The sequence below is a fragment of the Numida meleagris genome, chromosome 2 (assembly GCF_002078875.1).
Source record: "Numida meleagris isolate 19003 breed g44 Domestic line chromosome 2, NumMel1.0, whole genome shotgun sequence".
In the NCBI taxonomy this organism is placed as follows: domain Eukaryota; kingdom Metazoa; phylum Chordata; class Aves; order Galliformes; family Numididae; genus Numida; species Numida meleagris.
This window is the reverse complement of record NC_034410.1, coordinates 54,445,210-54,461,153: the sequence shown is the minus strand read 5'-3', so window position 1 is coordinate 54,461,153 and position 15,944 is coordinate 54,445,210. Positions and strand designations below refer to the sequence as shown.

General features: G+C 43.4%; 1 protein-coding gene across 8 annotated transcripts in view; it reads left to right on the top strand.

Annotated features, from left to right (window-relative positions):
- The window catches only part of NFATC1 (nuclear factor of activated T-cells 1), a 116,269-nt gene that overhangs the window by 16,488 nt on the left and 83,837 nt on the right, over positions 1-15,944 (top strand). For all 8 annotated transcript variants that reach the window (XM_021386527.1, XM_021386524.1, XM_021386522.1 and 5 more), the window contains exon 3: positions 1,347-1,506. In XM_021386527.1, coding sequence (XP_021242202.1) covers positions 1,347-1,506 — 160 coding nt within the window. The remainder of the gene's footprint in view (positions 1-1,346; positions 1,507-15,944) is intronic.

Below are 15,944 nucleotides of genomic sequence, written 5' to 3'. Positions count from 1 at the left end.
GTGTTAGCTGTGAGATAATGTCCAGGCTGACTGAGTGTAAAGCAGCCACCATCTACAGAAGTTTTCTTACAGAAGTTGGGGATTTCTGTAATGCATGTAGTGCTTGTCCATAGGCATTCAAGTTACTCAAACAGGCAAATTTATAGGCAGTGAAGAAAGATAATGTTGAAAATCTTGGCACCACCTTAAGTCCCATGAGTGCACACACACATGTACTCTAGCAGATACAAGATGAAATATGCTAGTGATAAGTACAGGATAAACATTAGAAATGAAATGAAATGGATACGTGCCTGTAATAAATGCACCCGGCACAGAAGCTGTGCTGCATCCTCTCCCTCCCTTCCTGTGGTCATCGTCATGCTGCTCGTACCACATTGGCACCAGGGCTGTTAGGGCAGGGCAGGGAGCTGGCACATGCCTGCCAGCCAGCCTCTGACCGGGCTCCAGATCATGAAGCTTTTTGCTTTGATTTTAAGATTAATACATTTGCGTACTTTTTCAACAACGTTTGTTCATTTCTTTTTCATTTTCCCCAGAGCATCTGTGTGGCATTTCTTGCAGCTGAGCTCTCCTGCCAATGTTTTCAAGTGTGGTTTTGCTCTGGATGTGGGTTTCTAAGAATGACACTCCCTCACTATTGCATACTGTCAGTTCTGCTTGCTTTTGTGATAGTAATGAGTCCTTAATATTTTAGTAATTGCTGAGTCAATACAGAGCCGGAAGAGTGAGCTGGATTTTCTTCTGGGTCGTGCGTCATCATTGGTAGGATTTGTAACTACGTTTTGACTTCAGGTCTTGCTTCCTTGTGGTGTGTGAGAGACCAGCTTTGCTTTGAGACCCTGTGACATATCCTCTTGTTTGCAAGAAAGCTGGGAAATGGCCTTCTTGTGCTTTACACACTGCCTGTGAACTATGCAGATTTATTTAAATCCATTGGATGAGTTAAATGTATAACTTCTCCAGAACTGGTTTGGCACTGTATTTCACAGCTGAAATACTCTCCCCTAAATTGCCCTCCGTTTTTCTGCCTACCTTTGTCCTTTTGGTTCCAGAATCAATATATTAAGATGCTTGTAAGCCACCTCTTAATGTTTTTCCATTTTGTTTACAAACTAGATAGCATCTGGGATATCAAATATGCTCAACCCATAAATCTTCATAAAATAACCATTACCTCCAAAATTACTCATGTCATGGCATTATCCATTTTGACAAAATTATAAATATAAGGTGGTGAAGGATGAACTGTGAAACATGGTTTCTAAAGTAATAGTGCTGGATGCTTGTGGTTTGTGATATTGTACTTGATGTTAATTTTTAATACTTTCTCCTTTCCATTATAGCCCATCCCTGCCTGCCCTTGATTGGCAGCTGCCATCTCACTCAGGACCTTATGAACTGCGTATTGAAGTGCAGCCGAAATCCCACCACCGAGCTCATTATGAGACAGAAGGCAGCCGAGGGGCTGTGAAGGCTTCTGCTGGGGGCCACCCTATTGTACAGGTACCAAAATGTGCAGTGGAAGCACAGGCTGTTTGTCTTGGCACTCTGCGATGAGCAACATGTATTCTCCAAACCTGAAAAGTGTGATAGGAGGCTTTTCACATCCTCAAAGAATACTGTGTGAGAGTATGCCTGTGGAGCATATTTTACATATTTTAAACTTGATGGACCGAGCCTTTATTGCAGATAAGGCAATAGCATCCATTTGCTCTCTTCCTTTCCTTCTCCTGACTGTTCATTCAGCAGACCTAGCAATGTGAATATAGCACAAACGTGTTCCTGCTTTTCTGTGCATCGATACACAACCTGGAGATGCATAGCTGGAATGCTGTGACCGTGGACCTGTCTGTGCAGTCAGATTCCAGACATGCAGTTTATACTGGAATCAGCTGGGGATGTGTCTCAGTACATTTAGTCCTTAATTTGCGGTTGGATTTAATCAGAGCTGTGAACACATGTAGGAGGGCAAAGCCATAGCAGTAATGTGGAAGTATATTGCTGGTTTAGATATTGCAGTGTGCAAAGCAAGGCTTTATGAGTTTGTTCTGTTTAGATCCTTAAACCCTTCTAGCCACTTTGGAAAATATCTGAGGGAAGACTGAATCCAGTTTCACGAATTCTACCAAGCTCTTCAGTTTCTGTATATAAAAGCATTTAATTTAATAATACTGTAAGCTGACCCTTAATTCAGTTACATGACTAGTCTCATTCATTTTTAAAGGAGTTTTCTCAGGAGCAGGAAGAACAAGATTTAGTTGTTTAGAAAAAAAAAAGAAAGAAGTGGGAGAGAGCTAGCTGTACTTGTCCCTTCTCCGTGGCTCCTTTCTTAAAGTTAACTTGTGCTCTCTGCCTGGGCTGTGACTCTCTGTGCAGGGGACCCCAGGTATTTCCTCTATCCTGGCGCAGCAGGCCCCACGGATGTCATGGCACCATCTGTGGGAGTGAGGCACAAGCTGGCTCTGTGTTCAGCTTGGCTTTATGCCACAAATCTTCGTGTCACAGGAGCGGTGTTAGGAAAGGCTGGGTGGCACAGGGTGATCTGCAGGGCCCGTGTGTGTCTGTTTGTATTAAAGCTCTCTTAGCAAGCACATAGCTCGGAGGAATGCTGCCAGTTTGAAATGACATTCAGCAGGGAGTGCCATTACAGATTTTGTGTACTGGTGCAGCATCTAAAAACGGAAAGTGTGGCAGAGTTGTCAGCAGCAAACACAGTTTGCTCTTCATCTCTGCCAAAACTCATCAGTGACATGGGATTATGGAAGTGATCTGCTGAAAGACTAAAGGTTTTAGCAGAACACTTGTGAATTATATTAAAGAGGGGTTTGTGACAGCGCACTTGATGACAATTAATACCTACTCTGTTTGTGGCTTGATGCAAGGAAATGTAAATGGGGACTCATCAATTCACAGTGGCCTGCCTGACATTTGCAGTTTCCTACGTGCTCTTTGGAAAGACTGAATGTGATGCCAACACTTAATTGGACTAAGTGCATCCAGACATTTCCCCTATCGTCCTCTGTCCCAGCCTGTAGGGAGTGTGCGTGCAGCTTTCAAACACAGTGTCAGAAGAGAGGAGAGGGCAGGAAGCTGTGGATGGGCATTAAGGGAAAAGGGAGGAAGCAGCCGGTCCGAGCCATGTCAATTGGCTCTACCGGTTTGATAAAGATTAATGTATTTTTTGGTACTTCTACTACAGCCCGAACACCTTTTTCTACAAAAAGAGAAAAATTAAAAAAGAGGGCCAGAGAAAGCTCCTCCGTACTGGCATTGTCATCCCAGCCAGCATTATCTGTTTGAGGAAATACTTAACAGCTTCTGATTCAGACCAGAAATGGATGGATGAATGTCAAAAAAAGGAAAACACAAATAAATAAAGGAAGGGGAGGTAATCTAGAAAGTAACTTCTGATAATTTTGCAACTGACTGAAGCTTTAAAATGCAGCTCTGAATCAACATATTCCCAGGTGCTGCAAGTGTTTGAGTCAAGGGTTTTACTCAATTCAGTTATACAGAAAGGAGCCCAAATTTCCCAGCTCACCCTCGGGTGAGGACTGCCTGCTGCTGACCCACTGTAGCAGCAAGCCTGGCAGACTCCGTGGGCTGCCCTAAGTGGCACAGTCCTGCCCTGACCTGCTACTGGGAAGTGAAGCTTGCTTTTGCCATCTCTCCATCAGCTGCCTAGGGCTTGCTTACTGGGGACTCATGTGGGCTGTCTCCCAGTCTATTTCATGCTAGCAGGATTTCCTTTGGAGGTTTTTCTGTGGGATGCCTGCGACCTCCCTTCTGCGCTTAGGAGAGTAAAGTTGCCTGTGAGTGCTTTTGCTGAGTCCTGTAGCATGATATTCCCCTCTCACATGTTTTCCCCATGCCTGTGTGGTGTTTGGCTGCCACAGCAGCCCTGAGCCCTGTCCTCAATTGCTAAGCATTTTGAGAGAGAGGTGAGCCAGCCCACCTAGGGAGCTTAAAATGCTGCAGAGCTTTGGCAAACAAGGTGTGCTGGGGAGCGATGCTAGTGAGCTCACGGCTGACACTAGCTTTTGTTCACTGGCTTGTGGAAGTATTTTGCTGCTTGTAATTGCCTCTGGTGATTTCAGACTGGGGTACTTTCCTGCTCTAAGTCAGAGTCTGGCCAGTGCCCCAGTGGGCTGGAAGCATCACATGGTGTCAGGTGAGGCTAGTGCCTGGGGATCTGACCACTCTGAGAGTGAAATCAGGCCTGCTAGCCTGAGTATCTTTAAAAATTTCTTAAAACATCTTAAATATTTCTTCTATTTGGACCTGTCTTCCATTCTTCATTTTAAAAGTGGCCATGGACAGTTGCATAAGATGAAGGTTGCATTCCAGCCAGGTATGACTCTGTTTCAGCTGCAGGTAAGTAATCTGCAGATTAAAGTTTGGGATCCCTGCAGAGTGATGGCACCAGATTATAAATGCATGGTCTGTAGTTACTCTAATTAATAACTCCTCTTCGGGATAAGTCAAGTACTTTGGCTGCTTGAGATGGAATTTTTACAAGCAGGGTGCGGTATATCTGTGAGATAAAGTCCAAATACTCAAGAATGTTTAATTAAAGCATATGAATTACTCCCATGGGAGACTGGACTAAAAGGTGAAAGAAAAAAAATTCACAGAATAGTCAAATAAGCACATTCAAAAGTCATGATTATAATTTAACTATTCTTTTTTTACATAAAATATGACAGGAATTTTCTCCTAGTTCAATTTCAATATGAGATAGATAAATCAGTTAGGAAAGAGGGAGAAAATGATTTGTAGGTGTGTTTGTTTTTTTTTTTATCTAGATACCTAGCACTGGCCTGGATTTGTGTTCTTGTTGGAAAAAAAATGCGTTAATACTGAAGATAAAGTGAATGCTGCTTTGCCTTTCACTATATCACATGCTTTGTAGTGGGATGCTACAGGCTGCCTGCGGTTTGTGTGCTCCAGTATAGAATTTGGTCTGAGCCCGTGAACAGATGAAAAGCCTGAACTCCCTCATTTTATAGGTTAAAATAAATGAATTAAAAAGTAGAAGATTTGTCCACTAATTTACATCATCAAAATGTCTGTGCCAGGAATTGGGATTGCATCTTTTCTGCAGAGCATCTCAAAACATAGAATCGTAGAACCATGGAATGGCTTCAATTGGAAGGGATCTTGAAGATAATCTAGTTCCAGTCCCCTGCTATGGGCAGGGTTGCCACTCACTAGGTCTGTTTCTCCAGGGCCCCATTCAACCTGGCCTTGAACACCTCCAGGAATGGGGCATCCACAACTACTCTGGGCAACCTGTTCAGTGCCTCACCACCCCTCAGTAAAACATTTCCTCCTAATATCTAATCTAAATCTCTCTTATTTTAGTTTAAAACCATTCCCCCTTGTCCTGTCACTATCAGACTGTGTAAAAAGTCTTCTGTTCTCCAGACTGAGCAAGCCCAACTCCCTCTGATGATCTTTGTGGCCCTTTTCTGGATTCACTCCAACAGCTCCATGTCTTTCTTGTGCTGGGGGTCCCCGGCCTGGACACAGTACTCCAGATGGTGCCTCACAAGGACAGAGCAGAGGAGGACAATTACCTCCATCTCCATGCAGGCCACCCCTCTTTTGATGCAGCCCAGGATACACTTGGCCTTCCAGGCTGCAACTGCACACTGCTGGCTCATGTCCAGCTTTTCATTCACCAAAACCCCCAAGTCCTTCCCCATAGGGTTGCTCTCAGTGAGTTCATTTTCCAGACTGTACACACATCTGGGATTTCACTTAATCCCACTATGCAGGTCATTGATAAAGATGCTGAAAAGCACAAGTCCCAAGATGGACCCCTGGCAGATACCACTTTTCACCGGCCTCCACCTGGACATGAAGCCATTTACCACAACCCTCTGGCTGTGACCATCCAACCAATTATTTATCCACCAAGTATTCCACTGTTCAGATCCAAATGTGACGCTGGACCTTATCAAAGTCCTTGCAGAAGTCCAGCTGCTGACGACCACAGATACCTGTCTGAGTCCTTTCAGCTTCAAGACCCAAGAGTTATGAATATCTTGCGCAAACCCTTAGAGAAGAGAATATCAAACCATTGTAACTTCAGGGGGCCGTAGTCAGTCCAGTGAGCTGCAAGTGCATTCAAATTGGGGTATTATGTTTGAACCTCACAGCCTCATGTAGCACTGCTTCACGCATACTGCTTCACAAATAGGTGACAGCATGAGGTAATAGGGCTGTGCAGTTACGCAAACAATATGGGAGGAAGAGAGATATAAACAGCTAAAGGAAAGGATTGGAAAGAGGTGTTCACAGCTGATGACAGGAAGGAGATGAAAGGCTAAAGGCTCTTCCAGCCACAACAGGGCAAGTCCTTCCCAGCGGTGCTGTGATGCTGCACAGCAAGGGTGAGTTTGTGCTTCATTTTTAAGCACACTGTAAGGGATGTCTCATATACCTGGAGAGTGTAAGTGCTTTCTTGGTAGGAGACCTAAAACACTGTGAGTTTGTTTTTAAGAGGCAGGGTCACTACGATTACTGGGTGAGTTGAGGGAGTTGGAGGAAGAACAGTCTGTGGTGGGTTCAGCTCCTGGAAGCCTGACACCTGACCAAGACGAGTGGATGTGGAAAAAATAGTGTTAACCATTTTACCCTTACCACTGTTCGTTGGTCAGAGCAGAGAAAAGGCCATATCCCTGTTAGTAAAAAAAGATTTAGTTTGTGATACCACAGTGATCTTTCACGCTGTGCTGTTTTTAACTTCTTTATAGAAGACAGCGTCACACTTTTATCCAGATGGAAATATAATCCTTTCTTATGTGAGAATATAAAGACACTAGCAAGCACCTGTTAGCCAGGTTGCAATTAATAGCACAAAGCCATGCAACCATACAACAAATCAAACAGGGAGCCTATGTTTTATTGCCTTGCTTTAGACAGCCTTGTTCTTCATAAGAATAAATCTAAGCAGAATGGCTTTCTCACTTCTTGCATCTGTATAGTTAGCACTAACCTCAAACTAGCAGACAGATAATCAAAACTGAAAAGTAGAATGATTTGGCAGATGTTTTAAGGCTGTTACTGCTTCTATAAATCCAACAAATGGAAGAAAGCCCACTGAAAGTTTTTTATTGCAGCTTTTCATCATTAGAAGATCATATTTTGGGAAGAGGGGAGTTTCTCTTTTTTGGTATTTCATATAAAGCTTGGTCCCACAGGGCACTTCCGTATAGGTAGCTTATGGCCTGCCTAGGAAGGGCCAAGTCCAGAAAGGAGCCACTCTGAGAAGAGTGCTGCTGTCAGCCAGTGAGGATTTAATGACCCTGAAAATGCAACTTCAACTCTGATTTATGAGTGGTCTTGGGGACAGGCCTCTGCTGTTTAGAGCAACAGCCCTTTCCAAGTGAATAAACAAAATTTCCACCAGCCAGCACTTGAGTGATGCACTCTGCTCTCCTTTTAAAATGGCGCCTCACCCACGCTCAGCCTGGCTGATGCTGTAGGACATATTCGGACTGTTAGGATGACAAGATTTTTAAGCTGGTTTTCCAGCCTGAAGGATTTAGAACAGCTTGCTAGGTTTACCTTCAGTTCAGACTCACTGGCAGCTCCAAAAGCACAGGTTAGTGGTGGTGTTTGAAGGTCAGCCGTGTGCTTGGAATGGCCTCAGCATCTTACTGCAGATGAAGAGGGCGTGCAGCTAAGTGCTTTTGAGTCTCCTTTATTCGTGCAGGCTCCTCTCCTCTATTTCTTGCTTAACACATAGATTGCTGTTGTCTGGGACACACACTGTCCCTGTTAGCACAGAGCTAAACACTGCTAGCATTCTGGCCCTATAGTGACAGCGACAGGACCTGAGGGAATGGCATGGAGCTGTGACAGAGGAGGTTCAGGTTGGATATGCGGAAAAAGTTCTTAACTGAGAGGGTGATAGGGCCCTGGAACGCGCTCCCCAGGGCAGTGGCCATGGCCCCAAGTTGCTGGAGTTCAAGTAGTGTTGGGACAATGTTCTCAGACGTAGGATTTGAATTTTGTGTGGTGCTGTGTGGAGCCAGGAGTTGAACTCAATTATCCTTGTGTGTCCCTTCGAACTCAGGATATTCTGTTTCTGTGGTTCTGTGGCATCTTCTAGCTGTCCTCTGGCGGTTACTGACAAGATGCAAACTGTGTCATTGCTGTTTCACGGTACCTCTTTTACATGGATGAATGAGTATTTTCCATCCCAGTTAGGCCTAGCAGAGAAGCAGAGGAGTCAACTTTATCTCATAGAACCATCTCTTCTGTTCCCCTTGTCTGATGGCTTTGGTGACGAACAGCTGGCATACTCTAAAAGTCTGGAAACAGTGTGATCCAAGTCTTTGTAAGGCCAAGAAAAATAGAGCATAAAAGTAGTAGTCTTTATTGTCTTTTGCCTCATTCATATTGTCCTCATCTGTCACGCTGCATCAGTGAATTGCTTGCAATATAGAAGATTTTTTTCTGAATGCTGTCTGAAAAGGTGATTTATCATTATTTTGGAAGCATTACTCAAGAAAGTGTATTGCTGCTCACCAGGGAAGAATCAGGACTCAGCCTCTACTGCTTGAGTGCTGTGCTTTTCTTCTCCTTCCTTTCCATCCCTCCTTCTCAGCTGTTCAATATTTGTGTTACTGCAGCAGCTGGACACCCGTGTATGCACTTGCAGAACTGTGCTCCCAGATTCCTTTCTTTGTGCTCACCTTTGAGATGTACTAGAGCCCAGGAACCTGTAGTGTGATCTGTTCTTTTTTATATTTCCTTCAAAGACAGAAGGAATTGGTTCAGCTAAAGTTATACAAGAAAAATAGCAGCCACTGGGATTCTTGAGGGTTTTTGGAACATTTGAAGTCTTTAAAAATGATTGTAATGTAAAAACAATATTAGCACTTGTTTAATTCATGCTCTAATACATGGGTTATTCTTCCTGTACTTTGTTTAGAATGTGAGTACAGCCAAAAAGTGATGACATGAATAAGGTGTGATTGTGGAGCGAAGGATATTCTTCTCTGGTGAGACAGGGATTATGAAAGACTGGTGAAGAGACACGATCAGATTTTTTAGTTGAGTGTCTGATTGTAACTCTGTACATTCCACTTGAAAATTTGCAGGTAGTGTAATCAACTGAAAATGTTGTTGCAAACATAAATTGATGATTTTCTTTGCAATCTCAAAACCTATTCTCAAATTCCTTTATCAAAAGGGAAAGCACGGCTGCGTATTGTTTGCTGCTCGGAGCCCCGTGTTTAGCCAGCGCATCAAAACGCGCACAGTAATTTGCCGTCACTGCAGTCAGCGCTGCGCTCCCCGCAACCCAGGTTCAGGCGGCGCGACGTTACCAGCGCACTGACGCTTTGGTGATGCTGAGCGATGGGCAGAGCCGCGGCCCTCACAGCGCGGGGCGGGGGCGGCCGCACTGCCAGCCGGGCCGGGCCGGGCCGGGCCGGGGGCGGCTTGGACCTGCCTGCTCTAATGGATCTTTGTCTTTTGGGAACGTGATTCAAATGGCTGAGCTATTCATGTTAACAAATGGCCCCTGCATCCGCCTAGTGATTGCTCTCTCACAAGGACATTGGCAGTTTTTCTTTGTTGTTTGCTTTCTTTTCCTAGTACGTTTGTGGTGGTAGGCACCGTTCCAGTGAAAAGGAGTGCATCAGGGTGAGCACTTAAAAGTGATCGGAGTCACAAGATTAGAAGGAAGGCCACCCTTCTGCAGACTTCTTTGAGCTTCGGTAGCTCTTGTTCTGCCTTACCACGGTCTGGGAAGCAGTTGCAAACATTTCTGGTTAGCAAAGAGAGGCTACCAGTAGTGCTACAGATGGGCATCTGCTTTTCTAAGAAGGAATACTACATGGGTAGACCTTTTGATAACCAGAACTCAAATTTCAAAACAAACAAACAAACAAAAGGCATTGAAAGCAGTATTGGGGCATTCCGGCTAAGTGCCCCACACTCAGCATAGTATTCTTACATAAGAAAATGTAAGTGTATACTTACGTTCTTATATAAGTATATTCTTAGGAATTTCTTACTTTAGTTAGCTTAGCTGGTTTTAAGAAAATAATTTGAATGGGTTGAGGACTGGGTTTAAAATGACTTTGTAGGGAGGTTCAGCAGTGGTCACCCAGGCAGTGATCTGGGCTTGAGGCGCAGTTACTACTTAACTCAGTTGACTGCAGTTTTGGTTACAGTTCAGAAGATCTACACCAGTGTTATCAATCAGCAAATCTGCTCCAGACTTGTCAGGTTATTGTACATTTATATGGGCCCAAAAGCTGAAATGAAACACGGTTAAAATTAAAATGCGGCTTTACCAAAAGCCAGATGCTTCATTATGAGCTGTGCTAACCTACCTGCCAACTACTGCTAACCTGTATGAGGCAAGTGATTAATTTTTTACAAGTCTGCTTGAGCAACTAGACATCTGTCCTCTGTTCCTAAAAGTAAGTAATATCTCAGGGCAAACAATTTATTTTCCTTCTTAGTACTCCAAATTACATGGAACACCACAAAAATTATATTGAGTGCATTCTGTATGAGGATAGAGAGGGGCCAGCTTGTATTTTAGATCACTTTCACATCAGTGTAACTCCACTGGAATAATTTCTGGTTTATACTCTCTAATTTTTGTGGGTAAGAAGAGTAAAATCGCATCGGTACTATACCTTATAATCTGAAGTGTCAGTATATGTGGTAATAGTGTAGATTTTCCATTTTAATCAGTCATTGTTCCAACTAACAGACTGAATCGGTGGAAAATATGGTGTCAAATTACTCAGTTGCTCTCTAGAAGTACGTTGCAGCTTTCATTATGAGCAGGGGTTTATCTCTTCTTTCCCCGTGAAGAATCGTTTAAGAGATGTTCTTTGATACATGCCGTGAAAGAGAGATGATCCATTACAGCATCTGCTATATAAGTATATAGAAGTGAAGTATATTGTGTGCTGTCAGTGGAGCAAAATCAAATAAACCTTCTCTCTCTCCACATGTTTAAGAAATAATTTAGCTGTTGTATATTTTCACTAAAAATTGAAATACACTAGTGATCAATTTACTTGCACATAGTAAAAATAATACAGGTTGCAGATGGATTTGTAATATGGTTTTCAAACACCTGTTTTTAATGTTTCATTACCCAGTAAAACAGAGAAACTCCTGCTTGTGGTTTGCATGCAGACATAACGTACATTAGGGATTAAAAGTCTACTGCATGGATTTCAATTGGAGCCACCTTAAAGGTAAGCAACACTTGCAGGCATGGCAGTGCTACATTATTGGGAGTTCCTCAACATTTCAGTTACCTACAGCCAAGTCCCCTTCAACAGGTTTTGTTCTTCGTTACATTGATAATATAGTGTTAACACCAAATGCTAATCTCACTGATGTTAATTGCAAAAATCTTATCCCTCTCACTAGAAAGAGCCATTCTCACTTGCCACTTGAAATCATACTTGTACAAAAATACAGTCTGTGTAAAGTGAGAGAAAAAATGCAAGCAAGACTGAGCGATCTCTCTGTTACAGTGCAGCAGAGCACATAAGTGCATCCTTAAATTTTAATAAAGTGGGATTAAATGTTTTACATGAGCTTGAGTTTTCTACCAAACAAGTATACGTTCATAAAACAGCATTGTTATTTTTTGTCACCCACATTACTCAGCTGCAGAATGTGGATTAAGACACTTAGGAACTGCCTTGCACCAGAGCTACAAGAGGGTGGGTATCACACACAAGCATGTGAGGCTGCCCACTGCCCGAAAATGGCTTGAAAAAAAGGGAGGAGGCTGCAGAATCTGTGCTCTGCCCCTGCAGGTTTTCAGGATGTCCATTAGTTTTTCCTTCTTAAAAATCTGGTGCACTTGGATATCAGTTTCAAGGCTCACCCCACGTGTGCCTGTTTCCTTCTCGTGGTTTTCAGGTGAAAGCTGTTACCTGGATCCTCCTTTTCCTCAGTCCTTTTGACTTCGAAGTTCTCTGGGATGATCTCATCTTTTTGTTCTTCCGTCATTATGCTAACTCTCTCACCTGTCTGTAAACATCTAATTTCTGCGTGAAGTCTGTGTGTCTCTGAAGCTTCAACTGGATGTCTTGGTAGCAATTCAGGAATCATGATACTATAACCAAAATTCTCATCACTTAGCAAAATTTTCCTGTTACTTTCCTTTGTCTTTGGGAGAGATGCACCTTTCTTCATATCATTTAAGTCTGTAATTTAGATCGGTCACTGAAGCCTGCTATATTTAGCTGGTTCCTGTTCCTGTGCCTGCATCAGAATAGCAATATCAGCATATCATACATGTTCTGCACAGGTTGTCCATTTTTGCTGTGCATAACAAGCCATTCATGTCTATCCTGTTGGCTCTCTGCCCATGAAAGGACACTGGCCAGTGTCTAGGAAGCCCACAGCATATTGTGGCTCTGCAAATAGGTAAATAAATAGAAGGAAGTGGGTTGAAAGAGAGATTGTGTTTCATTTCTAGAGAGCTGCTCAGAACTGAGCTGTACATGAAACTCTGACCCTGCTTAGAGGCAAAGAGTTAGCCTGGAGTTTTCATTCCCATCTCAGCATGTTCATCTGAGGCTGTGGCTTGATTTAGCACTGCCATGAGAGGGATCTGAGTCTGAGATGATTGCAGCGTGGAGGGATTAGGAGGCTCAAACAGAGCTGCGTGGAAGAGCTTGCGCAGCAGCTGCCCATGCTTGCCTCGGGCCAGGACTACCAGCTCTTCAACTCTCCTGCGTATGCATGTGGGTACATAAGGCTTTGTTTACAAGCTGTGTTTTGGATGAGACTAACCATTGCCAAAGCAAGCACTGGCGCACAGGGCTGCATACACTGGGAGGGTGCTGGCTATGGGGTGAGGGACAGGATGCTGCACGGGTGCTGCTAGCCCTGTGCCAAATACAGTCGGCAGCACCAGGGAGCCACCCCCTCCCTGGAGATCCTCGCCTAGCGTGTTGTTGTTATGATTGCTCTGGAAATAGTTTCAATATGTTTTGTAGTTCTGAGATGCTGTGCCTTGCATTGTTTGGCTTGAAAGCTGCTTAACTGGTTTTAGAGAGTGGCTATATATGCACAAACGCTAGCGTGATTTTTTTTCTTGGTGGAAAGTAGGAGATTCGCAGCATGTTTTTAATTAGAATTGCTCATTTAGTGTTTCACTGCAGTGTGTTCTTTAGTTGAAAGATAATTTAATTTTCTTTGTTTTGGAAGATTTCGTGCTTGTCTGTGTGAAATGTCTTTATTTACTGTGCCTTAGTGTGCTTTGTGCATAGCTTTGATAGTGAGTAGAATCAAAAACAAAAACTTCCTTGGGCTGTATTATTCTCCACCTGCTGTGGCTTTTAGTGCAGTTTCATTTCTGTGGATGTACCAAGTGCCTTCATTTCTAGAAGAAAAAAACCAGAGAAAATTGGCAGAGCGTTCAGGTTAGACTTAGCAGTAAAACTCTCATTGACTTGAAGAGGAATAGCGTGTCTAAAAGTCAATGAAGTGCTGAAGAAGGGTAACTGGTGTGGGTCAGCTTAGTTTTTCTACCTTGGATAGGTCCCCGGAAGATAACACTTGCTGGGGAAAAAAAAAGGCAAACAAAATGCTGCTGCTCTTTGCAGAACTCAGTGTTTTAACATCTTGTACCTCCTATGCCCTAGAGGAGTATTTTGTTTGGTTGAAACATAACACAACACCATACGGGCTTCTTTGTATGTGTAACATTATTTAGATATTTAGAGAGTGCCTGTCATCACAGAATGCTTTAAAAGCTACATAAAATAAGTAAATGTCTTCTAATATTTGCATGAAATCATAAAATTACTTGGAACGGGCATGTCTTTTTTTACGTGTGGATGGCATTTATTGATCAATAATCCTTAAAAATTCTGCAAAAATTTTCCAAATGGCTATAATATGTCAAGCACATGTCCTGAACACTTCAGAGCCCCATTTCCTAATCCCTCTCGGTTGTGAGGAAAACCTTGATGTACGTGAACTCACATAGCCCCACTGCCAGCACAAGAGTAGTAGCTGAAATGGAAGCACATGAGAGTCTTTTCCAAACAGCAAAACAGCACAGTGGTGATGCTGACAGTAAGCTATGGCTCTGCAGTTTTGCTAGTGTAAATAAAGCTCCTGAAGCTCTCAGTCAAATGGATTTTATACATACAGTTGCTCTAATCACAGGCCAGCATTAACTTAGAATCGTAGTGGCTCAGAGCAGATGTTTTTATGGAATTAATCTAATGAATAAAAGAATTCTGTTCCTCCAGTCTTGAGTACAATAAACTAAAACATGATTAAATCTGACCTTCAGCCTCCCATCTTTTCAATTGTTAGCAAATGGTCTTTGCCCTTTTGTATAAGAAAGGTATGTAATGTAAGTTTTAATTTAATATAAAAGTATACACTAGCAGTAATACTGTTAGGGTCTGCCTTTTTACTATGATTTTAACACACCATCCAACTTTAAAATAAAAGCAACAGCAAGACATGCGAAATGTGCTTGAAGCTGCTCCAGAATTTCCACTGTGCACCAGATGTAAGATCTGGAGCACTGCTGGAATGAGTGGGACCACTGCAGTCTTTGTACATGAGTGAATTTACCCTGCGGATGAGTACCTCTCATCTGAGAGGGGGCAGTTTTGTCAGTCCTGTCTCACCCATGGGGAAGGAGCAGAGAGTGAGGCTAAGGGTGAAGCTGGTAAATGTGACCACCTGGTGCCAGCCATGTGTTGCTGCTGAGTCCTACAGAAAGTCTGAGTAGAGGAACTGAAGCACTGATGATGCTGGCTTTGATATCTCCCTCTGGGAGTGCAGAGGGTTGCAAAGTACCACTGTTCTGGGGACACACATCATATATACTGTGGAGGGACTACCAAAGCTTGCATGTAATCAAGGAGGTGCCTACAAGGCATAATAATGGCAAAATCCCCCAGCTCTTTCTAGGAACTCAGCAAGCTGTGATGCCTGTCTAAAGTGCCTGTATACTAATGCACACAGTATGGGGAATAAACGTGATGAGATAGAGTTGTGCATACAGTTGCAGGGGGACAGTCTTGTTGGGATCATAGAGACATGGTAGGATGGCTCCTGTGAGTTGATCGATCATGGCAACAGGTAGAATTATCCTAAGATGGAAGGAAAGCACATCAGTCCTATCTTCAAGAAGATCAAAAAAGAAAAAGGCAAAGGCAACTGTAGGCCAGTCTCTGGGAAGGTAATGGAGCAGGTAATCATGGAAACCATTTCTGGGCACAAGAAGGAGAAGGAAATCATGAGCAGTAGTTATGGGGAAACAGTAGTCATGACTTCGCCAAGAAGTCATCCTTGACCAACTTGACAAGGTTCCACAATGAAATGACTGTCCTGATAGATGAGAGGAGGGCAATGGATGTTGTCCACCTGGACTTCAGTAAGGCCTTTGTCACTGTCACCCTTAAGATCCTCATAGACAAGCTGTTGAGATATGGTCTGATTGGGCTGGATGAGCAGACATTTAAGTGAATTAAAAACTGCCTGAGTGGCTGAGAGGGTGGTGAACAGTGGTGCAAAGTCTATTTAGAGGCCAATAACTAATGGTGAAGACCAGGGGTCAGTACTGGGTCCAGTCCTGTTGAACATCTTCACTAACTATCTGGATAATAGGACAGAGTGTACCTTCAGCAAGTCTGCAGATGACATGAAACTGGAAGAGTGGCTAGTATACCATAGAGATGTGCTGCCATACAGAGTGTCCTGGACAGGCTGAAGAAGTGGACTGACTGGTACCTCATGAAGTTCAACAGGGAGAAGTACAAATCCTGCACCTGGGGAAGAACAATTCCAGGCACCATGACGTTCTAGCTGCTGTGCAGCTGGAAAGCAGCTTGGCAGGGCCTGCTGGACACCAAATTGAACATGATCTAGCAGGGTGACCTTGCCACAGAGAAGACTGCAGAAGT